At 36.2% G+C, this 26197-nt stretch overlaps 1 protein-coding gene across 1 annotated transcript; it reads right to left on the bottom strand.

The window, feature by feature from the left end:
• Positions 1-587: 587 nt before the first annotated feature.
• Positions 588-20975, bottom strand: LOC129258819 (lupus La protein homolog). The gene is made up of 12 exons (XM_064097628.1): positions 20809-20975; positions 20487-20556; positions 19814-19920; positions 18548-18649; positions 17115-17222; positions 15203-15303; positions 14645-14716; positions 12016-12058; positions 4727-4867; positions 3447-3636; positions 2849-2998; positions 588-2225 (listed from the first exon to the last, which is right to left on the bottom strand). The coding sequence occupies exons 1-12, from the start codon at positions 20920-20922 to the stop codon at positions 2116-2118; spliced, it is 1308 nt and encodes a 435-aa protein (XP_063953698.1). The 5' UTR covers positions 20923-20975; the 3' UTR covers positions 588-2115.
• Between the last annotated feature and the right edge of the window lie 5222 nt (positions 20976-26197).

Raw genomic sequence — 26197 nt, 5'->3', positions numbered from 1 at the left:
CAAAATGGCGTACATGTGACTCCATTGCATGAAATTTTCAATTAAAGGAATTACTCTGCCAAAATGGCAACTTTAATAGCAACTCTGCTAAACAGTCAATCAAAATCAATGATTCAACTGAAGTTAACCATTGATATCAATGCTAAGATTTATGTAACAGGACCCAAAAGGCAATGCGATCACTCCAGATCAACTGTATCCTTGGGATAATTTGTGCTCAAGTTCAAATTATTTTTTTTCGATTAAAATTCTTGTTATAAAGCATCCGACTGCAAAGTTTATCATTTGTCAAGATTTGTTTCAACAAAGAGTTGGAGTATCTAATTTAGCACAAGAAAGGAATCCCTGTGTGTCATGCAAAGAGTCCTACAAAACTTACAAATAGGTACATGAAATGGCCCCAAGGGCCCTTGGAGTGGGCCTAAAGCATTAAGTCCTCTGGTTGCTAAATGCTTTTTTGTGGTCATATTAAAAATACATTGTCTATGTATAAAACAAACATGAAAAAAAGGTCCATATGTTTCAGCACTTCTGATAATTTCAATGGGCTACAGAAGAAAAAAAAAACACTCGTGTCACACAAGCAATTGCAAATTTACATTTTATTATAAAATCATTTTACCATAGGGTGTTCGCTGCTCATTTGACAGTTGGAATCGGTCTCCAATAAAACTCCCATGGCAATGTCTGTATTTAAAAAGCATATCACATGAACTTCATAAAGAAATTGTTGTGATAGTTCTGTAATAATTTAGCTGCAATTTTATCTCTAATACTTGCAACCCATCTAAGAACATATGTCAGTATACATGTCTACCAGGGGCCTATTTCATGGTAACTTTGTTGTCATAGAAACTACCATGGTAACAGGGCTCAGCACCCAATCAAAAATCAAGATTTCCATGGTATTTATCACAAAGGCAGAGTTACAAAACAGTAAGGCTTTATGAAATGGGAGCCAAAAATTAAATACAAAATTATACACGTCCCAATTAAACATTTTGTTTTTCTTGACAAACATAAGGAATCAAATGCATTAACAAAACAGAAACAAGAAGAAAAATAAGGCCTGTTTGTTATATAATGTGTATTATTTCATTCTATTTTTTCTACTTCATAGTTTATTTTGTTGGGATTGAGGTAAACCAAGGTAGTACAGAATTAATGAAATTATGAACCTGCTACAGGAAAACAAAAAAGGGGCGTTAAGTCTGATAACGGTGATGAAATTAGTTCACAAAAGAAGGCTTACCTCAATCGGGTTATTCTAAATGAACTGTGAATGTGATACATTTAAAGATGGACTTCACTAGTGAGGAATAAATGCTGCATTCAAACCAACATAACAAACTCTAAACCGACAGATGGTATGTCATTGAAAATAATGTATGGTTTTGATTGGTCTGGAGTTGGCTTCATGGATGTGTGTGAAACATCAGGCTAATTTTCATAGATACGTGCCTAACCTGGACGGGCTAACATAAATCAATATGAAATGTTTCTACTAAAAATGTGAACTGAGAATATGGCCATTCTGTATTTGTGGTAGCAGAATCAAGTTCAACAGAGACCCTGCAAGAGGTACCAATAAACACAATGAGGCTGTGCTTGCAACCTTATTGCATTCTCATGGCCAAAATTCACGAAGCACTCTCAACCACGGATAACGATTTAAATTTCTGTAAGCTTACGGGAATATGTACCCATTTTCACCCATGTGGTGTGTGCTGAAATTAAAATTATTGATAGACAGAAATCTGTATGCACACTCTTAAAAGCAGAGAGGTGTAAATCATTAAACCAAATCACCTTGGTGAAATCAGGTATGAGAGTCTACATTATTATAATTTTTTTAGTTAAACTAAGGTAGCGAAGGCATATCATCATGTCAGAAGTTCATTCAGAAGAAGGGTTTCCAATCCATTGTACATTGAATCTTGAAGGTCCCTCATAATGCATTCCAAGCTAAGTCTATCCTTTCTGGATTCAGGTTGTTACTGTACTCCAAGAGTGTCTCTATTCCAAACAAGATTAAAGAGTCTTTGAAAAATGGCAGCACAGGACTGTCCATTTAACTTAAGTCCAGCAAGATTGAACAACTTAGACTGCAGAAGGTTAAGAGTCTTCTGTTTTCTCCTTCTTGGGCGAGGGTTGACCAGCATCTCCATCGTCGGCCGGTCGCTTGACACCCTGCTCAGGTTTAACATCCTGCTCAGGTTTGACATCTGGAGTGAAGAGGTGGATGAGAAAAACAAATTGATGAGGAAAGGATTTAGTAATTGTGGTAATGAAAAGGTTAAAAAAATATTGAGTAAAAAGGAAGTACTTAAACATACTAGATAGGAGAGGAAGGATGAAAAGAATGAAACAATAGTAAATAATGCAGAAGGAAGAAAGAACTTAGTGACACTATCGCACATGATTTCTAATGAAAATTAAATCAATTCAAATACTTAGTTGTTTTTTTTTATCTAAGGCCCCACTCCATGGTGCATACGCCCTTCTTTATAGTGTGAACATCTACTATTAAATTCTGAAATCACTACCGTGTTCTCAAATATGTTATGGTATAGTGAATAAATTGAAGTTAATGTAAACACATAATTTTCTAAAACAGCAAATGAAAAAACAAACAAACGAATATCAATTAATTTCTTTTCCATAAAACTCAAGAGTAAACAATGCACAAACATGCATAAAGATTAGAATTGCCCCAAGAAAAGCAAAGACTGTAAGAATGGAGCCCTGTATATTAACTTGAACTTGATGTTTAAAAATATTTTTTTAATTATCAGCAACATTTTTGAAGAAAAAATACCCCTTTATGATCAAATCATGATAAACAAACCTTCTGAATTTCCATTTCCCTCCTCATCGTCACTTTCAAACTTTGTCTTCTTGCCCATCTGTTGTTGATCTCCCCTATCCCGATGTCCTCGATCTCCTCCTCGTCGGTTATCTCGCTTCTCAAACCACTTCTGCTTTTTACCTCTCCTCCCTGAAAACAATATAAGAGAAAACCCCCAATGATATATAGTCAATTGCAAAAAAAAATCCCTGATTTAAACATGGAATCGTTACTTTGAAAATTATTACCAGCTATATAAATTCTGTGAGCCATGTCAGGATTAAAATAGCCCAAGCTTTTATTTCATTTTTCTGATCATGAAACTATGTTGTACTTTTGGCATTATTGAGGGAATTAGATTGCAATTCTATCGCAAGAAATAAATCGAGTCAGTTTATCAGATGCTATTTGGCCAGCAATGGTGTTCTAAATGTTAACCAAGCATGCAGAGCTTGGTTATCAGTTTGATCCCTCACATAGAATGAAATTAACATCATATTTTCCAATCATTATTACTGTGGTTGCTGTTCTGGAGGTGAATAAAGGCTTCAAAGATCTATTGTCCCATATTTGCTTTTTCATGAACACAGATCATTACCTTGTTGTTTCTTTAGCCTAGCCCTTGATTTATCCTCAAACACCTTCATCCAGTGCTGCTCCTCCTCTTCTCCTTCAAGTACACGGAATGTGATCTCACAGCCTCGGACTTGGAGAGCGCCCTCTTTGGCAGCTTTGGCCTTATCCAGCGTTTCCTGTGCTTTGGTATCCTCACTGAAGCGGATTGTTCCCTAGACATACAGGAAGTATATTCATCAATAGTGAGAACTGCCAACATTTATTGTGAAAAAAATAACTATTCTTGATTTCTTTTTAACCCATTTTCAAGCCTAAAGCCCTAATTTTGTCTACGATTTTGAGAAACAACCAAAAATCTTACTTTTTACAAGTTTAAAAATCCTATCTCGAGAGGAAAATCCTATTTCGTGTCACTTTCCCCTAAAAGATCCTATTAATTGTCAGCTGTGAATAGTGATCTGTCAATTTCATGATGGGTACCGACCTGTCCCAATCACTGTACTATTAAAATAAAGTGTCACGTTGACTATCATGCTCTTGGACCATTCTTTTTAAAGACTCATTACCCTCTCCACCATACTTAGTAATTAGATCATCTAGAAAGCCTTTTCCAAAGGTCTATCCCCGAACCTTTCTTTCAAAGCTGAACTATGGCTTCAATCAACAAGTTCTCATTACCTCGCATTATGTAACCTAGCCATTTCTTTTATCTCCCTTTGTATTACAGGGACTAAAGGTCAATCACAACAGCAATTTATCTTGCAGCAGTTGAATTTCAATAAACAGACACTTGAAAAAATACTTTCAAAAATTCAAATATATTCAATGTAATGACATATTGGTAATAAATAGCCAATAAAGCATGGAATGGTCTTATTTTCTTCAACTTTTGCAATTCAAACTTCTAAATACAAGTTTGATGTCTGTATGGTAGACTCTATGGCCCAGATTCTGAAGTCTGGTTTAACTAAGACCATGGTCTAACCCTGTGACATAATTATGGGAAGCCAAACATGTAAAAATTTTGTTTGCATTGTATGCTTATATTCACTTTGCTCTTTTCTGATTCTTTAATAGTGAAGACAAAGTATCTTCTTCATCCTTCCAAGACAGTTCAGAATGATTTGAGTCACATGAGCTGATTCGTTGATCCTCTAATGTAAGAGATTTATTACTTATGTCAATATTGGCTATCTATAGTTAAACCACGGCTTTAGACCAGAGTCTAAGTTACACCTGACTTCGGAATACAGGCCTATGGGTCACATGTGATACAAGAAGTGATACACGACTTCTTCTTACCTCAGACTGTCCTCTCTCATAGTCAACCCATTGGATGGTGCCATGATCACTGAAGAGTTCCTTGAGATCCTCCCGAGATGTTTGATCATTGACACCACTGAAGTGAAGAACACAACCCTTCTCATAGTCATCAAACTCACTCTAAAATGGGATGAGAAAGAATTAAACATGACATGCTATCATTCTTTCGATCCCTGATCGTTATTTCACCACTGTAGTGAAGAACACAACCCTTCTCATAGTCATCAAACTCACTCTAAAATGGGACATCAAAGAATTAAACATGACATGCTATCATTCTCTCGATCCCTGATCATTATTACACCACTGTAGTGAAGAACACAACCCTTCTCATAGTCATCAAACTCACTCTAAAATGGGATGAGAAAGAATTAAACATGACATGCTATCCTTCTCTCGATCCCTGATCATTATTACACCACTGTAGTGAAGAACACAACCCTTCTCATAGTCATCAAACTCACTCTAAAATGGGACATCAAAGAATTAAACATGACATGCTATCCTTCTCTTGATCCCTGATCGTTATTACACCACTGAAGTGAAGAACACAACCCTTCTCATAGTCATCAAACTCACTCTAAAATGGGATGAGAAAGAATTAAACATGACATGCTATCCTTCTCTCGATCCCTGATCATTATTACACCACTGTAGTGAAGAACACAACCCTTCTCATAGTCATCAAACTCACTCTAAAATGGGACATCAAAGAATTAAACATGACATGCTATCCTTCTCTCGATCCCTGATCATTATTACACCACTGTAGTGAAGAACACAACCCTTCTCATAGTCATCAAACTCACTCTAAAATGGGACATCAAAGAATTAAACATGACATGCTATCCTTCTCTCGATCCCTGATCATTATTACACCACTGTAGTGAAGAACACAACCCTTCTCATAGTCATCAAACTCACTCTAAAATGGGACATCAAAGAATTAAACATGACATGCTATCCTTCTCTCGATCCCTGATCGTTATTACACCACTGTAGTGAAGAACACAACCCTTCTCATAGTCATCAAACTCACTCTAAAATGGGACATCAAAGAATTAAACATGACATGCTATCCTTCTCTTGATCCCTGATCGTTATTACACCACTGTAGTGAAGAACACAACCCTTCTCATAGTCATCAAACTCACTCTAAAATGGGACATCAAAGAATTAAACATGACATGCTATCCTTCTCTCGATCCCTGATCATTATTACACCACTGTAGTGAAGAACACAACCCTTCTCATAGTCATCAAACTCACTCTAAAATGGGACATCAAAGAATTAAACATGACATGCTATCCTTCTCTTGATCCCTGATCGTTATTACACCACTGAAGTGAAGAACACAACCCTTCTCATAGTCATCAAACTCACTCTAAAATGGGATGAGAAAGAATTAAACATGACATGCTATCCTTCTCTCGATCCCTGATCATTATTACACCACTGTAGTGAAGAACACAACCCTTCTCATAGTCATCAAACTCACTCTAAAATGGGACATCAAAGAATTAAACATGACATGCTATCCTTCTCTCGATCCCTGATCATTATTACACCACTGTAGTGAAGAACACAACCCTTCTCATAGTCATCAAACTCACTCTAAAATGGGACATCAAAGAATTAAACATGACATGCTATCCTTCTCTCGATCCCTGATCATTATTACACCACTGAAGTGTAGAATATAACCCTTCTCATAGTCATCAAACTCACTCTAAAATGGGATGAGAAAGAATTAAACATGACATGCTATCCTTCTCTTGATCCCTGATCGTTATTACACCACTGAAGTGAAGAACACAACCCTTCTCATAGTCATCAAACTCACTCTAAAATGGGACATCAAAGAATTAAACATGACATGCTATCCTTCTCTCGATCCCTGATCATTATTACACCACTGAAGTGTAGAATATAACCCTTCTCATAGTCATCAAACTCACTCTAAAATGGGATGAGAAAGAATTAAACATGACATGCTATCCTTCTCTTGATCCCTGATCGTTATTACACCACTGTAGTGAAGAACACAACCCTTCTCATAGTCATCAAACTCACTCTAAAATGGGACATCAAAGAATTAAACATGACATGCTATCCTTCTCTCGATCCCTGATCATTATTACACCACTGTAGTGAAGAACACAACCCTTCTCATAGTCATCAAACTCACTCTAAAATGGGACATCAAAGAATTAAACATGACATGCTATCCTTCTCTTGATCCCTGATCGTTATTACACCACTGAAGTGAAGAACACAACCCTTCTCATAGTCATCAAACTCACTCTAAAATGGGATGAGAAAGAATTAAACATGACATGCTATCCTTCTCTCGATCCCTGATCATTATTACACCACTGTAGTGAAGAACACAACCCTTCTCATAGTCATCAAACTCACTCTAAAATGGGACATCAAAGAATTAAACATGACATGCTATCCTTCTCTCGATCCCTGATCATTATTACACCACTGTAGTGAAGAACACAACCCTTCTCATAGTCATCAAACTCACTCTAAAATGGGACATCAAAGAATTAAACATGACATGCTATCCTTCTCTCGATCCCTGATCATTATTACACCACTGAAGTGTAGAATATAACCCTTCTCATAGTCATCAAACTCACTCTAAAATGGGATGAGAAAGAATTAAACATGACATGCTATCCTTCTCTTGATCCCTGATCGTTATTACACCACTGAAGTGAAGAACACAACCCTTCTCATAGTCATCAAACTCACTCTAAAATGGGACATCAAAGAATTAAACATGACATGCTATCCTTCTCTCGATCCCTGATCATTATTACACCACTGAAGTGTAGAATATAACCCTTCTCATAGTCATCAAACTCACTCTAAAATGGGATGAGAAAGAATTAAACATGACATGCTATCCTTCTCTCGATCCCTGATCATTATTACACCACTGTAGTGAAGAACACAACCCTTCTCATAGTCATCAAACTCACTCTAAAATGGGACATCAAAGAATTAAACATGACATGCTATCCTTCTCTCGATCCCTGATCATTATTACACCACTGTAGTGTAGAATATAACCCTTCTCATAGTCATCAAACTCACTCTAAAATGGGACATCAAAGAATTAAACATGACATGCTATCCTTCTCTCGATCCCTGATCGTTAGTACACCACTGAAGTGAAGAACACAACCCTTCTCATAGTCATCAAACTCACTCTAAAATGGGACATCAAAGAATTAAACATGACATGCTATCCTTCTCTTGATGCCTGATCGTTATTACACCACTGTAGTGAAGAACACAACCCTTCTCATAGTCATCAAACTCACTCTAAAATGGGACATCAAAGAATTAAACATGACATGCTATCCTTCTCTTGATGCCTGATCGTTATTACACCACTGTAGTGAAGAACACAACCCTTCTCATAGTCATCAAACTCACTCTAAAATGGGACATCAAAGAATTAAACATGACATGCTATCCTTCTCTCGATCCCTGATCGTTAGTACACCACTGAAGTGAAGAACACAACCCTTCTCATAGTCATCAAACTCACTCTAAAATGGGACATCAAAGAATTAAACATGACATGCTATCCTTCTCTTGATCCCTGATCGTTATTACACCACTGTAGTGAAGAACACAACCCTTCTCATAGTCATCAAACTCACTCTAAAATGGGATGAGAAAGAATTAAACATGACATGCTATCCTTCTCTCGATCCCTGATCATTATTACACCACTGTAGTGAAGAACACAACCCTTCTCATAGTCATCAAACTCACTCTAAAATGGGACATCAAAGAATTAAACATGACATGCTATCATTCTCTCGATCCCTGATCGTTATTACACCACTGTAGTGAAGAACACAACCCTTCTCATAGTCATCAAACTCACTCTAAAATGGGATGAGAAAGAATTAAACATGACATGCTATCATTCTCTCGATCCCTGATCGTTAGTACACCACTGAAGTGAAGAACACAACCCTTCTCATAGTCATCAAACTCACTCTAAAATGGGACATCAAAGAATTAAACATGACATGCTATCCTTCTCTTGATCCCTGATCGTTATTACACCACTGTAGTGAAGAACACAACCCTTCTCATAGTCATCAAACTCACTCTAAAATGGGACATCAAAGAATTAAACATGACATGCTATCCTTCTCTTGATCCCTGATCGTTATTACACCACTGTAGTGAAGAACACAACCCTTCTCATAGTCATCAAACTCACTCTAAAATGGGACATCAAAGAATTAAACATGACATGCTATCATTCTCTCGATCCCTGATCGTTAGTACACCACTGAAGTGAAGAACACAACCCTTCTCATAGTCATCAAACTCACTCTAAAATGGGACATCAAAGAATTAAACATGACATGCTATCCTTCTCTCGATCCCTGATCGTTAGTACACCACTGAAGTGAAGAACACAACCCTTCTCATAGTCATCAAACTCACTCTAAAATGGGACATCAAAGAATTAAACATGACATGCTATCCTTCTCTTGATCCCTGATCGTTATTACACCACTGTAGTGAAGAACACAACCCTTCTCATAGTCATCAAACTCACTCTAAAATGGGACATCAAAGAATTAAACATGACATGCTATCCTTCTCTTGATCCCTGATCGTTATTACACCACTGTAGTGAAGAACACAACCCTTCTCATAGTCATCAAACTCACTCTAAAATGGGATGAGAAAGAATTAAACATGACATGCTATCCTTCTCTTGATCCCTGATCGTTATTACACCACTGAAGTGAAGAACACAACCCTTCTCATAGTCATCAAACTCACTCTAAAATGGGATGAGAAAGAATTAAACATGACATGCTATCCTTCTCTCGATCCCTGATCATTATTACACCACTGTAGTGAAGAACACAACCCTTCTCATAGTCATCAAACTCACTCTAAAATGGGACATCAAAGAATTAAACATGACATGCTATCCTTCTCTCGATCCCTGATCGTTAGTACACCACTGAAGTGAAGAACACAACCCTTCTCATAGTCATCAAACTCACTCTAAAATGGGACATCAAAGAATTAAACATGACATGCTATCCTTCTCTTGATCCCTGATCGTTATTACACCACTGAAGTGAAGAACACAACCCTTCTCATAGTCATCAAACTCACTCTAAAATGGGACATCAAAGAATTAAACATGACATGCTATCATTCTCTCGATCCCTGATCATTATTACACCACTGTAGTGAAGAACACAACCCTTCTCATAGTCATCAAACTCACTCTAAAATGGGACATCAAAGAATTAAACATGACATGCTATCATTCTCTCGATCCCTGATCGTTATTACACCACTGTAGTGAAGAACACAACCCTTCTCATAGTCATCAAACTCACTCTAAAATGGGACATCAAAGAATTAAACATGACATGCTATCATTCTCTCGATCCCTGATCGTTAGTACACCACTGAAGTGAAGAACACAACCCTTCTCATAGTCATCAAACTCACTCTAAAATGGGACATCAAAGAATTAAACATGACATGCTATCCTTCTCTTGATCCCTGATCGTTATTACACCACTCAAGTGAAGAACACAACCCTTCTCATAGTCATCAAACTCACTCTAAAATGGGACATCAAAGAATTAAACATGACATGCTATCCTTCTCTTGATCCCTGATCGTTAGTACACCACTGAAGTGAAGACTTCTAATCATCAAACTCACTCTAAAATGGGAAGAGAAAGAATTAAACATGACATGCTATCCTTCTCTTGATCCCTGATCGTTAGTACACCACTGAAGTGAAGACTTCTAATCATCAAACTCACTCTAAAATGGGAAGAGAAAGAATTAAACATGACATGCTATCCTTCTCTTGATCCCTGATCGTTAGTACACCACTGAAGTGAAGACTTCTAATCATCAAACTCACTCTAAAATGAGATGAGAAAGAATTAAACATGACATGCTACCCTTCTCTTGATCCCTGATCGTTATTACACCACTGTAGTGAAGAACACAACCCTTCTCATAGTCATCAAACTCACTCTAAAATGGGATGAGAAAGAATTAAACATGACATGCTATCATTCTCTCGATCCCTGATCATTATTACACCACTGTAGTGAAGAACACAACCCTTCTCATAGTCATCAAACTCACTCTAAAATGGGATGAGAAAGAATTAAACATGACATGCTACCCTTCTTTTGATGCCTGTTTGTTATAACACCACTGAAGTGAAGACTTCTAATCATCAAACTCACTCTAAAATGAGATGAGAAAGAATTAACATGACATGCTACCCTTTTTTTGATGCCTGTTTGTTATAACACCACTGAAGTGAAGACTTCTAATCATCAAACTCACTCTAAAATGAGATGAGAAAGAATTAAACATGACATGCTACCCTTCTTTTGATGCCTGTTTGTTATAACACCACTGAAGTGAAGACTTATAATCATCAAACTCACTCTAAAATGAGATGAGAAAGAATTAACATGACATGCTACCCTTTTTTTGATGCCTGTTTGTTATAACACCACTGAAGTGAAGACTTCTAATCATCAAACTCACTCTAAAATGAGATGAGAAAGAATTAACATGACATGCTATCCTTCTATCGATCCCTGATCGTTAGTACACCACTGAAGTGAATAAAAGGATGGTTTTCTGTGACATGTACTGTATCTTCGACACATGTGAATGGGTGGTCAAGATCAATTGAACTTCAATTCATATCTTGCAACAATCCTGTCCGTTTGCTCATTTTTTTCTTCATTTACTGTGAAATGAGACAAAATAATAGTGAGTAGTGGCTACCTGTGAGCTCTCTGATCATTAACTCCAATATAGAAAGAATATAAATCTATCACATTTCAAAATCACACTAAAAGGTGTCATCACGTACATACATGTACTACAACTTGATACAATCTTACTGCTTCAAGGCATTTTGTTTTCTCATTTTCTATTAAATGTGTAATAAATAACACTCTACTCGTTTTTACACATAATGTAAAATGAAGAATGATATCAATAACAGTGTAGTAGGTTTCACGGTAGACCATATATCTTTCTTGGGCAAGTGTTGGTTCTGAAAAGGACCACCCAATCTCGACGATTCGACAAGTGTGTTCTTGTCGTCTTCAGGAGAATATCAATAACATTAAGGACGTTACATTTATTTGTTCATTCCATTTTCATGTAACTAGTGTGTTACTGTGGCTGAATATTGGAGGATTCTTACCTGTATTGCTTCTACTTGGTCCTTTTCCTTCTGTTCTTTTTGCCTGTTGGAAAAATAAAGACATTATTGAAATGAATTGATGTGATAATATTAACATCAAAATCTTTTTGCCACTTACATACTTTTTTCCGAATTCCATAACTGAATTTAGCACACAACAAATGCCGTTTTTAGAAAGGGAAAAGACAATTTTTTTAAAACGAAAAATCTACTCAAGGAGTAATCAATGACAACAACAAACATTAGGCATAGCTACAATCCATTTTATGTATAACATGAAGAAAATGAAATGATTAGAATTAAAAACCAGTAAAGCAAATAATACCAAAGACCATTCAAACAATAGCAAAAAAAATCAAAAGTGAGCAGCACATTCCTGAGCCAGAGCTGCCAACCACACTTGACAAAAAAACCTATTATTTCACCCAAAAAATCCTATTTTTAGACAAAAAATCCTATTCATACCCGTCGTGTACTTTCCTACTATACATCTCATTATTTTGTTGTGCTCACTGTAATTTGACCTTGGTCATGTGACGTGAAACTCATGCAGGATGTTCAGTGATACTTGATTAACCTTATGTATAAGTTTCATGAACTAGGTCCATATATTTTCTAAGTTATGATGACATTTCAAAAACTTAACCTTAGGTTAAGATTTTGATGTTGATTCCCCCAACATGGTCTAAGTTCATTGACCCTAAATGACCTTTGACCTTAGTCATGTGACATGAAACTCAGGCAGGATGTTCAGTAATACTTGATTAACCTTATGGCCAAGTTTCATGAACTAGGTCCATATACTTTCTAAGTTATGCTGTCATTTCAAAAACTTAACCTCAGGTTAAGATTTGGTGTTGACGCCGCCGCCGCCGCCGCCGTCGGAAAAGCGGCGCCTATAGTCTCACTCTGCTATGCAGGTGAGACAAAAAGGAAAAAACTGTCTGCTTATTTTTTGCTAGAAAAGACACAGCTTCGAAAGAAACCAAGTATCAACATACATACAAATGCACATATGGGACTGTGATGTACTCACCTATGTGTTTTTATGTGTATTAATACATTTGGAAATCGGTCTTTTTGAGTCAAAAGAGAGGTCATAATTCCTGTTTTTAATGCTTGCAAATAGATTTTCAAAGTTCTGTGGAAGATATCTTAGCAGCAACATTTCGTATCGTAGCTCCCCGAGTCTGAATAGGCTGATAGCGCACAGATAGCTACATGTAGCTGCAGTGGTTTCATGCAAAGCTCACGCACGCCAGCCGGCCGGCTGGATAATAGCTACTGTATGCTAGCTAGAGCGGTAAGCCTATGTACTGTCATGTGTGTGTGTATTTGTGTGTAGATCAACAAAAAGGGCGCATGACGAATTGGTTGCAATTTGAACTGTATAAAGTTGATAAATGGTGCAAAATCGGGAGAAAAATTGCGCTACTTTGAAAATTATTGGTTGCCCGATTCGGGCCACCAAAACTTAACATTTTTCAATAATGATTGCCCGAGGTGGATTTCTGTTATGTCGAGCCTTACCATAGCTATATTTTCAAAAAATCGTATTTTATTTGTAAGAATCCTAGTGTCGTATTTTAAGTGAAAAATCGTACGGAATACGACAAAATCGTACTATTTGGCAGCTCTGCTGAGCACCCTTTACAACAGACAGATTTTTACTTAAGATAAAGGCACAAGGCCATTAAACAAGTGGAAAGCCTCTGGCAGTCTCGCCTGCATTACGCGATTTAATATAGCAGCAGTGCTAACTTTGAAAACTACTATAAAATAATCATTCACAAAAACACCATTCATATAATGACATAATACCACGTTCATTGACCATAGATGACATTTGAACGGTGACTTAAGACTTGTCAACTACACCCATGTCCACGTTTCATGAACTAGATCCATAAATTTTCAAAGTTATGAAGGTAATTCAACAAATACCCCCAACTTGGCCAAAGTTCATTGACCCTAAATGACCTTTGACCTTGGTCATGTGACCTGAAACTCAGGAAGGATGTTTACTAATACTTGATTAACCTTATGTCTAAGTTTCATGAACTAGATCCATAAATTTTCAAAGTTATGATAGTAATTCAAAAAATACCCCCAACTTGACCAAAGTTCATTGACCCTAAATGACCTGTGACCTGAAAATGGTGCAGGATGTTCACTAATACTTGATTAACCTTATGCCCAAGTTTCATGAACTAGGTCCATATACTTTTTAAGTTGTGATGTCATTTCAAAAACTAAACCTTCGGTTAAGATTTTGAAAATAAATTCTCCCAACATGGTCTAAGTTCATTGACCCTAAATGACCTTTGACCTTAGTCATGTGACCTGAAACTCAGGCAGGATGTTCAGTAATACTTGATTAACTTTATGTCCAAGTTTCATGAACTAAGTCCATATACTTTCTAAGTTATTATGTCATTTCAAAAACTTAACCTTAGGTTAAGATTTGATGTTGACGCCGCTGCCGCCGTCGGAAAAGCGGCGCCTATAGTCTCGCTCTGCTATGCAGGCGAGACAAAAATGTAAACATGCCAGCAAGGACATATAGTAAGTCTCTTGATTTTTATTTTAATATTACTATTTTAATATATGTTTAGTGATAGTCACTCACTCTAATTTCTTCTTCTTTTCATCCTCCTTTCTTGATTTCTTCTCATCAGCCTTCATTTTGATGTAATCATCCCTCAAAAGAAAACAGAATCAATAATTAAATATCAACAGGAGTTAGAGAAAATGCATTGGCTAATAACCTGAATAAATTCCAGCTTTTAATGACATTTCAAGTAACACCTGTATTCACGAAGACAAACAAAGATCAGATTCTGAAACAATGGTAGACTCTGCCACTTTGGGCGATTAATAGACATACAAATATAAAAAAACACAAACAATAACTGCATGTAAGTGTGTGGAGAATAAAAAAATTGTACTTTTTTCTTTGACTTGTTTGAATATTCAACTTACATATATGTTTGGTTATAGTAGACAAAGTTAAACCTGTATAGATAATCAAGGCAATGCTTCTGAAAACAATTAAGGAATGAAAATACAGTATGGCATCAACAAGAAGACTCCAAATCTATTGTACATGTATGCATCATAGATATGATTAACAAATCCCTTGCACACAACTAAAATATTTCAATTTTTTTTTACTGGACTACATTACTTTTTCATCTTGACTACGTCCTGATCACCAATCTTCAAGTCTTCTGCTTCTAGGAACCTCTTGACGGAATCAATAGTGTCATACACAGCAAAGATGGAACCCTGTCAATACAACATAAAACAAACATGATACAATACTGAAGCAATGTCACAATAATACTTTTAATTTTTGCATTTGAGAGTTTTGGATACCATTTCTCAAAAGAGCATGATGACAAACAATTATAGCATAAACTTTGTGTAGAATATGTTCACAACATCCCCCGAGATGAATACTAGTAGCGATATTAAAATAAGTGTATATTGGCCTGGTACCAAAACAAGTGGAATGCCTCTGGCCGTCTCACCTGCATCACGCGATTCAATATAGCAGCGGTGCTGATTTTGAAAACTACTATAACTCGCACAAGATGTTCAGTGATACTTGGTTACTCGTATTTCCACGTTTTATGAACTAGACCAATACACTTATAGAGATATGATGGCAATTCAACAAATACCCCCAACGTGGCCAAAGTTCTTTGACCTTACATGACCTTTGACCTTGATCATGTGACCTGAAACTCGCACAGGATGTTCAGTGATACTTGATTACTCTTATGTCCAAGTTTTATGAACTAGACCAACACACTTTCAAATTTATGGCTGTAATTCAACAAATACCCCAATTTGGCCAAAGTTCATTGACCCTAAATGACCTTTGACCTTGATCATGTGACCTGAAACTTGCACAGGATGTTCAGTAATACTTGATTACTATTATGTCCAAGTTTCATGAATCAGATCCATAAACTTTCAAAGTTATGATGGTAATTCAACAGATACCCCCAATTCGGCCAAAGTTCATTGACCCTAAATGACCTTTGACCTTGGTCATGTGACGTGAAACTCATGCAGGATGTTCAGTGATACTTGATTAACCTTATGTATAAGTTTCATGAACTAGGTCCATATATTTTCTAAGTTATGATGACATTTCAAAAACTTAACCTTAGGTTAAGATTTTGATGTTGATTCCCCCAACATGGTCTAAGTTCATTGACCCTAAATGACCTTTGACCTTGGTCATGTGACATGAAACTCAGGCAGGATGTTCAGTAATACTTGATTAACCTTATGGCCAAGTTTCATGAACTAGGTCCATATACTTTCTAAGTTATGCTGTCATTTCAAAAACTTAACCTCAGGTTAAGATTTGGTGTTGACGCCGCCGCCGCCGTCGGAAAAGCGGCGCCTATAGTCTCACTCTGCTATGCAGGTGAGACAAAAATTAACTGACAATTTTACACTGATTTCAATGGGGCTACTTGGTTGTTCATGTGGCCATACCTTCAGCCATCAAAGAATATATGCTTGTCAAATTCCAGCAAATGAGAATTCTTCATGTGCTAAGGATGGTCAGATGAGCAGAGTCAAAATATGGAATCATCATGATCTTTGGCAGAGCAAAGTGTATTGCCAAACAGCCACGATCTAATTCAGCAACGTGTGACTGCCCCTTGAGGTACTTTTTGAATGCTTTGATGGTTAATTCATCAAATGCTTGTGTTTGTAGCATATAACTACAGTTCTATGTTTATTTGGCCAGATAAAGAACCAGGAATATGAAGGATTAGAAATTAATGATGGCATCATGGTATCTACGAGTGAATAGTGTCATTCACGAAATGGTTCTTTGGTACACATATTGCATGCTATGAGGGAAATTCATCTGGAATCTCGGTGATATTCTCATTTTTACACCATTCGAAGCACATTATGATTCCTTTGACTTTGAATTTTCATTGCTTCTTTTTTTTATAATACCATATACTGTACATCGGTAATGGATATATATGTTTATAGCATGTAGGGTCATGGAGCTGATGCTTTACCAAATCACTTGAAGCCATTTGTCATTGAGAGATACTGACCTTGAATTTCTTTTCCTTATCTCTCCTGAGTTGAATGTGAACACACTCTCCAAACTGATCCATGTACTCTTGCATCATATCCAGATCAGCATCAATTGGAAATCCTTTCTGTAAAGTCAAAGTATCATATAAGATCATTAAAATTATTAGAAATTTTGCTTTCATGCAGACAGCTCACACAACTAACCCTTTCCAACAACATATTCCTTCCCACAAGCACAAAAAGTAGTTGGACTGTATAATTTGAGTAAGTAGCAAAAGGGTATTACAGTATTCACTATGCACTTTCTCCTGGCTTTCCATAGGCATCTACCAGGGAAGAGGATGGGAGAATTCTAGAGATGTTGGACTTCAAGTGTGACTTAGATCCGGAATTGGATTCAGTAAAGGAAACACTGGTCAAATCATGCTCATGGATGAATGCTGCTGAACAGTGTATTTAAGGGATGGTCCAGGCTGGAGATATATATATCTCAATAAAGAGTACAATTCACAAAGCAAAATGCTGAAAATTTGATCAAAATCTGATCAGAAATAACGAAGTTATTGAATTTTAAAGATTTGCATTATTCCAGTGAAACAGTTCTAGGCATGTCTTATGAATATTCATTAGGTGGGCTGATGATGTCATATCCCCACTTGTTTTTTTGGATTTTATTATATGAAATTAGGTTTATTCAAAAAATTTCTACCAAGAACTAAAAAAATTGGATTGACAACTGATTAAATGCATTAGTTATTTATTGCCACAACTTATTTCATCATAATGGAGACACATCATTTATACATGTATTCAACAAAAATGAAACATTTATGATCTTATGTTATAAGGAAAAGTGGGGATGTGACATCATCAGCCCACCTAATGAATATTCATGACGAAGTGCATATAACTGTTTTAAAAAAATATTGATACAATCTAAAATTATATAACTTCATCATTGGGCGTTGTGGCGTGCGCCTGTAATCCAAGCTGTGGGGAAGTTACAAATTGATGCAGAGGTTCGAGGTTCGAGCCCTGGTCACGTCTTTCGGATGGTGACGTTAAAGGTCGGTCCCAGACGTAAATAATCATATCTGATTGATACACGTCTGACAAAACTCAAATACACACATTTGTAATCCTATTTTCATGAAATTTTCAGCATATTGCTCTGTGAATTTTACTCTATTTATTTAAATATAAATATTTTCAGCCCAGACCATCCCTTTAATGAGATCATACAGGCATCTCATAATAATCTTAGGTAGAACTGAAGGAAGGATCACAAGGTTTAGATACAGGATTACTGCAGATATGGGAAAAGATGCTGAAGATTGTGTGTTAATAATATTTTTATAGCACTTCAATCATGAAAAGATCTGATATCCTTTGGAGAATATAAAATAGAATAACTACACTGATAATCTTGTTAGAATGTGAATTGACATACGCAATAGACACTCCTTGCTCTCATAGACTGCCAGTATGCAGCGGTTTCTTCAGGTAGTGGCTTGTTCACTGCTCTTCTGATCTTCAATTTGTCTTCACTTATCTATGTGAAAAAAAGTCAAGACAATTTCACAAACCAAAGCAAACTAAATTTGTTATTTATTTCACTGGTCACCAGTATGGACTCTCTTTCAATAAATCAATGAATCTGATAACAAGTTTGCTTTCAACAAATCATCTTTCACCATACTGGATGTAAAACTAATGTGGATTGCAATCTAAAGATATGATATGGCTTCGCACACAGGTTCAAATCATCTAATTTGAAAAAACAAGTGGAGGGCCTCTAGCAGTCACACCTGTATTATGCATTCAATATAGCAACAGTGCTGACTTTGAAAACTATTATAGAATAATTATTCACAAAAGACACCATTCATATAATGATATAATACTATGTTCATTGACCCTAAATGACATTTGACCTTGGTCATGTGACCTAAGACTTGCCAGTGAAACTTGATTACCCCTATGTCTGTACGGGATGTTCAGTGATACATGTCCAAGTTTAATGAACTAGATCCATAAACTTTCAGTTATGATGGCAAATCAACAAATACCCCCAACTTGGCCAAAGTTCATTAACCCTAAATGACCTTTGACCTTGGTCATGTGACCTGAAATTCAGTAATACTTTATTACCCTTGTGTCCCAAGTTTCATTCACTAGGTTCATATACTTTCTAAGTTATGAAGACATTACAAAACCTTAGACCTTAGGTTAAGATTTTGATGTTGATTCCCCCAACATAGTTTATTAAGTTAATTTACCCTAAATGACATTTGACATTGGTCATGTGACCTGAAACTCAGGTAGGATGTATAGTATTACTTGATTAACCTTATGTCCAAGTTTCATGTACTAGGTCTATATAATTTTTAAGTTATGTCATTTCACAAACTTAACCTTTGGTTAAAATTTCATGTGCCTCTGCCGCTGTTGTCGGAAAAGCGACAACAAAAATTGATATACAGACAGATTAATACTGAAGATTTAATTTTTTTGTTTTTAGCACATAATTTCATATATTTCCTACCAAATGAGAATATGTAACTGTACAAATAGGTGCATAATATGTAAGCATGCTTTTACTTGAATTTTCAACTATATAAAATGTAATTTTGGCACAATGATAACATTATTAGGTTCCTGGAAAACTGTTTTTTTTTAATCTATATTTTTGAGTAATTTAGAATGTTGCACTCACCTCCATTAGACCTGTTGGAGAGTTTTCAAGAGCTTGGACAATGACATCGAAGTCTGATGTCAAGATTTTCAGTCTGTTAAACTTGATCATGGTTTCAAGTGGGACCCCTTTAGTTTTTAAGTCAAGGATTATATGCGTATGTATATCATTAGTAAGAAGGACATAAAAATGCCCAAGTTAACAGATGATATCCTAATTGTTGTTATCATTATGTTATATCATATATGCCTCATCACCACCACAGACATCACAATCATCATCATCATCATCATCATCGTCGTCATCATCATCATCATCATCATCACAATCATCATCCTGATCATTTGAGATCAGGGGCAGTTCCAGGATATAAAGAGAGGTTCTGGATGTCATTTAAAGAATGTAATTGCCATCAAGAAAAAAACAAGAAGCCCCCACTACATACATTGTAACTCTAAAAGTTAATAATTGCACTTCAAATAGATTCACTCCCTCTTCCTCCTCCTTCTTCTTCTTTTTCTCCTCCTCCCTCCTTCTCTTCTTCTTTACCACAATAAGTCAACCTTCCAACACCAGCATATTTTTTTTTACAAACTACTATTTAGTCACTACACTCATCAAAACTTAAATTACAAAGTATTTTAATAAAGCACATATACATCATCAGTCAGTGTTTTTTTTTGTAAAAGGATACATCCATTGTCTTCTCTGATCTTTAGCTGCAGGAATGTATCTCTTTTTAGGTTGGAGTCTCCAAAGTAGTACTGTATAAATGACAATAACAATAATAAAACAAAAATAAAAAGGGTAAGTATGAAGTACATGAATGTGGTAAACAATTTTGATGATGCCTAAAATGGCCTTGATGCCATTTTTGTGCCCTTTTAATTTTGCCCATTTGTGTTATGATATTATATAGAAATGTGTCTTGGTCTTAGCCTAGAAATATTGAAATTTAAGGTCTGGCTTTTGATAAACAAATTTAGGGACATTTGTTAATAAATTTATTTTCCTACCTCAATTTGTCTTGCAATCTTTTTCTCCAATGCAGTGGGCTGTGCATCACCTTCAGTTTTGACTTCGGTTTTGACTTCCATTTCGACTTCAGTTTTGACTTCTGTTTCTGCCATTATGACAATAGGTGACTACCAGCAAACACAACAATGTGGTATTTCCTAATGTATAGAGGGGAACAAAATGAAAAGATTAATTTATTCTAGAGAGTTATATGACATTCACTAACAGAAAAGGCAGTCCAATCAAAATAAAAGATAACACCAGCAAATTGTCAAAGAGTGTTGGTATCATCGGTAAACTTATGTAATTTCATATAACATTTTATTGATATTTTACAATTACCATTTTGACTTACCAGTACTTGTAGAATTACCCATTGGTAATAGTTATGTATTACAATAACGATTTGGTATGTGGTAAATGTAGACAAAAATGACTTTGCAGTTAAAAAAAAAAATCTAAAGGGATTAAACAGACAAAAGAACTAACCAGCATTTAGTATGGTCTACATTTGTGCAAAAAGACAACATGGGTAAGTATACATGCTCTAATGTATATCATGATAGAGTATAATCCCTCACATAAATCATACACATCATGATTTTTTTATATTATAGTAGAGGTAGGATTTACAGGGGTTAAACAAGGTAAATGTTTCAAATTCCTTTGGGCATCCGGTTATTTGATGCAGTGTCATCTCCTATCAGAGCATTTTGATACCATTTTTATTGAAATCTGCCCGAAAAAGAGGTGCCGACCCCCCTAAAAAGGATCTAGCTGGATGTGACCCCTAAATGGGTCCCATGTAGGCTTGTATGCGTGCATTTAAAATGCAACTTACGTGTTCTGTATCCGTTTGTGCAGATTTTAAAGTTGAATTAGTTTGTTTTCCTAGATACAAGTAATTTAGTTGTAAATAATTACTATTGATATAATAGTAATTATTTACAACTAAAATATAGATTTCATTTTAATAATTATTACTTGTTGAATAATAATTTTTCTACAAAATGCGCTACAAAACGGTGCCTCATACCATACATGTAGCTCTTCTGCTGTAGCTAAGTCATAATGAAGCGAGTCAAGGGTCAAGCCTATTGTATTACGCAGCGTGGGCAGATTTTCCAGTTGCCACCAAGCTAGCTAGCTCGATCGAGTGTGGCTGGTTCAGAACTTCAGACCCAGTGTCAAGACTAACGTCAATGCGCAGTGAGTCGCCATCAGCAATAATCGGCGGTCTTCAACCTTCAATTTTGCAAAAAAAACTAAAAGTCTTACCCAAATCTTTGTATAAGATGAAAGTATCCACAAATCCTTTCAAATATATGAAAAACTGTTCTCCTGAAATTGTTGCATTTTTAAGTAAGAACGTCATGAATTACGCACTTCCGGAACGGCGACACAATGATGAGTGAATTTTGAGTCGCCGATTTGAAACATCCAATACATTTACTTCACAGACATATCGCGCATGTGCACACACACGCACCGATCGTAAACAAAAGTGCATTGACTCAGCTGCGTTGTTGAAACCTCTCCGTAGGTTGAGATACGTTGAGACGCCACCCCTCTTATTTTGATAACAATTGTCACCCCCACTTTCAAAATGAAATGATCATGAGCATTTTTTTATAATCTATATTTTGATACCAAATGTTTATAACTTGAGCGGGCAGCTTTGGAAACATCAATTGCTTAGTGTGGGATTCTCAAATTGTCGCCCGAGAAAAATGGCAGCTAAAATTCGCACCGTACGGACCAAGTTTGCAAGTCTGACTTTGACTGCGCTAAACTCCTTTTTCTTTTGCTGGATCTTTTATCCAGGATTAGGCCTAATATCAGATGCCACAAGACACTTTTCAACATTGCAAATGATTTCTAGAACCATTTTGGTCAGGCAGTGACAGGTGAGTGGCGCAACAGTAAAAAAATTGCACATGGCGACTCACTGCGCATGGACGTTAAGCGTTGTTAGCTATCGGCCTAGTAGCTTACGAATCCATCACGATCATTACAAATGAAGATAAGTTCGTTGTACCAATAAAATAAAAGATTATGGAAAGTCCATACGAAGAGACGCATTTTAAATCGTAGGGTAGGCCCTATCGGCCCCTATGTCACGTTAAAGCAATAATGTAGTCTCGACTACATGAAATGTTGAACATAATATTCATAAAGCTATATTCTTATATAAACTTCCATAAAGTTATCAACTTTAAATATGACAAACGTTTATGATGGTTGTAATTTTTAGCATTGTTTCTGAAAATTGTATTTTTCCCATTGCGGATTGATTTCACACATTTTTCAATGTTTTATTATTGCAAAGCACTACTTTACCCACTTGGACATGTTTGCAGCAATTTTCAGATTTTGCTTGTCTTCAATTACTCATCATGCAAAGGTATGTTTATACTCTAAACACTCACATTTGTATTTCTTGTGTGATATCTGACAAATAAAATAAATAAACTAGAATTTAATTCGTCATGCAGACGAATTAGGTGGTCTGTCCTTACTCTCGGCATCATGATCACTATTACCATGTTCATGTAGATCAATATGATCATCATGATGACAACGGAATGTTCATTATGGATAGAATAGTTGTGAAAGACTGGAGATGAGGGGAGATGATAAAGCACTGTGAAAAAGGTCTCATTAATATATGACAATTGAAGTATGAAAAAAGTATAATCTGTTTTATCTTGCTAAATTTTAACTTTTATACCTTTTAATTGTCATAAAGGATCATGTACGAGGTGGTAAAAAGAAAAAAAAGAAAAAAAAATCATCTTGTTCACCCTAGGACTCGAACCTGCACCCCGAGGACGCTAGTCAAGTGCGTTATCCATTGAGCCAGGATATTCCCCATAGGAATTATATGTTCCCATAGACATTACACGTAAGTAAATTTGAGAATTACAAATCCAATTTTGCAAGCGAAAAACGGGCATGATCTCGGCATCTGATCGAGAAATGAAGGAACACTTCCGAAAGCTAAGAATCTCAGCTACAACATACTAAAAGCTCAGGGATAACTATCAAGAAAAAATGGAGATATAGCTCACGAAATAGAGGAATGTAGAATCTAGTTTTGAGAAAAAGTCATGTCCCATAGAGATTACACGCAAAATGAGGAAAAATGACATGCCTCTTTTCATCGCTGTTTTACGCCATGATGCGTTTTTCAAAATGAAAATTTATGATAACTGAGGAGAAAGAGTACATTCTAAACTACTATATATCAAATATGGGCGAAAAACAATCAATATATACGGAGTTACGATCAAATTTGCATAAATTTGATGACGTCATTTTTGAAAAAAATGAAATTTTCAGTTTAGGCGCAATTTTGATGACGTCATGATCAAATTGAGGGACAATGGTGACATGAAATCAAATCTACAACTCATACTCTATCGATATAAGAAAAAAAAAAATTGGGGTCAACGGACTATTTAAAGAGCTACAGTGAATTTTCAATAGACATGTTTTTGCCCATATATGGCCTGTAGTGAGAGCTCGCGCACACACGTGCTGCAAACTTTAACGGGTGTTAATTTCGTTATTAATGGTCGTAGAAGGTTGATCAAGGTATCAAATTGCTCAGAATTATATCATCAATGCAATGATATATAAAAAACTGTGTTTCTGCGTTGTGTTATGGCGTTACGTGCGGAAACGCGCGCAAATTTTTGAAATGCTTAAAATGACTTGAAACGTACCCAAAAAATTTTATAGGCCATTTGGAGAATTTTTTTTGCTTTGACGCGCGCGTCATGACCTTTACATGACCTTTGATGACATTGACAGATGAACTTTAACCTAAAGTTTATGTGATGTAAATATGGTTGATTATTGATGATCCGTTATGTTGATATGATCAAATTGAGAATTTTACAAAATGGCGCGTAGATGACGTCATCGTAATCAGATGACCTTGAAAAGCTTAGTATGCCGTCTCTATGATAGACTCTATATATGACAGAAAAATCAGCCAAATTGATTCAGCCAATTCGGAGAAAAGTTGGCGACAAACATAGGTGCTAAAAATAAATAAAGAAATAATAAAGAAAATTCTGACGAAATTAAGAGGTGATCTGTCATAGACAGACCACCTAATTAGATTTTTCACACACAGCCTCTCATATTTTCCTTTTTAGTCTCAAACAATCAGACACATTGATTTTGTTTACTTCATTCAAACCATATTTTTACCTCAACAAATAACATTTAACGCATAATTTGCAAAATTATCATTATAAATACCATAAGTAATTCTATAAAAAAAAATCAGAATATTGAACTAATACAATGTCGAAATTGCTCTGTTAATTCAATTTTTATGTCGGACAAGGGTCTCTTTCGTTGAAATATCAATGAAAGGTGTCTCTAAAAGGACACCATGTTCTAAACACAGTGGCAAATTGTCCATAGACTGTGTACAATGGATAGACCGTCTCAGCTCATCGAATTGGAGACAGCTGATTGGCCAATCGCGCAGATCACGTCATTACTACGTGGTCGCCAAAATAATTCCTTCGACTGCGTGCGAATGTATCGATCGAAAATGATTGAGACTCTGCAATTTCATGCATATTCACGCGACGCTCCGAAACCCGGAAATCAATGGACTTTGTACACGTTGCAATAGACTCTACAAACTCCAACGAACACGATGCCATATCAACGCTAATTCGTAAGATTTTGACAGAAAAGCAAGAAGTAATCGAAATTCACTTACCTGTGCGGTAACGGTGAGAAAATAGATCCTCCGAGAATACCTTTCATAATTCATATAAAATAAAGGAAAGTGAAATTCTACGTCAATTTTGGTACGAGGTGATAGAGAATTGCACACTTGTTTTGGTGGAATACTGTGTGGGGCAATGGAAGGCTTGCACTGCGCATGCTTACTATATTTTCATTCATAAATTGGCTCTTGGCAGTGGCTGGATGACGTCATGTAATAAGCAAAATGTACACGCCCGCTAGCGTTGAAAGCACCGCTATCCGTTCTTTACAATTTGCCACTGTCAGGGCTCGAAATTGGTGGCGGTCCAGGGGCCATTGACCGCCTAAAGCTCCGTCGGGCACCCTAAAAGTCGGGTAATAGTGCCCAGGCTGACCACCAGAAAAGATAAATGTAGAAAACCGAAAATGAGTAGGTCTAAAACGAATGAAACTTCTCTCATGCAGAGCGTTTAAACTTATATTTTGTTGCTTACGTTTAGAAATTTCGAAATCCGTTTAGACAAATTCTGCACTGATTATTCCATTTTTTTTTACAATTCTCCCCGACTTCATTGTAGATTCGATCCACATCACGCATCAAAAACAGTCGCGCTTAGTCTAGTACCACGCATGCAATCAATCTCACTCCTG

The sequence above is a fragment of the Lytechinus pictus genome, chromosome 1 (genome assembly GCF_037042905.1).
Source record: "Lytechinus pictus isolate F3 Inbred chromosome 1, Lp3.0, whole genome shotgun sequence".
Taxonomy (NCBI): domain Eukaryota; kingdom Metazoa; phylum Echinodermata; class Echinoidea; order Temnopleuroida; family Toxopneustidae; genus Lytechinus; species Lytechinus pictus.
This window is presented reverse-complemented; position numbering and strand designations above follow the sequence as displayed.

Bases quoted from the DNA above. Each gene is read 5' to 3' on its own strand.
- LOC129258819 (XM_064097628.1), bottom strand. From the start codon at position 20,922: ATGGCAGAAACAGAAGTCAAAACTGAAGTCGAAATGGAAGTCAAAACC. The intron at 12,059-14,644 runs GTGAGTGACTAT...TTTTTCCAACAG, and splicing joins GAAAAGAAGAAGAAATTAGA to GCAAAAAGAACAGAAGGAAA. The intron at 3,637-4,726 runs GTAAGAAGAAGT...CTGTATGTCTAG, and splicing joins ATGAGAGAGGACAGTCTGAG to GGAACAATCCGCTTCAGTGA.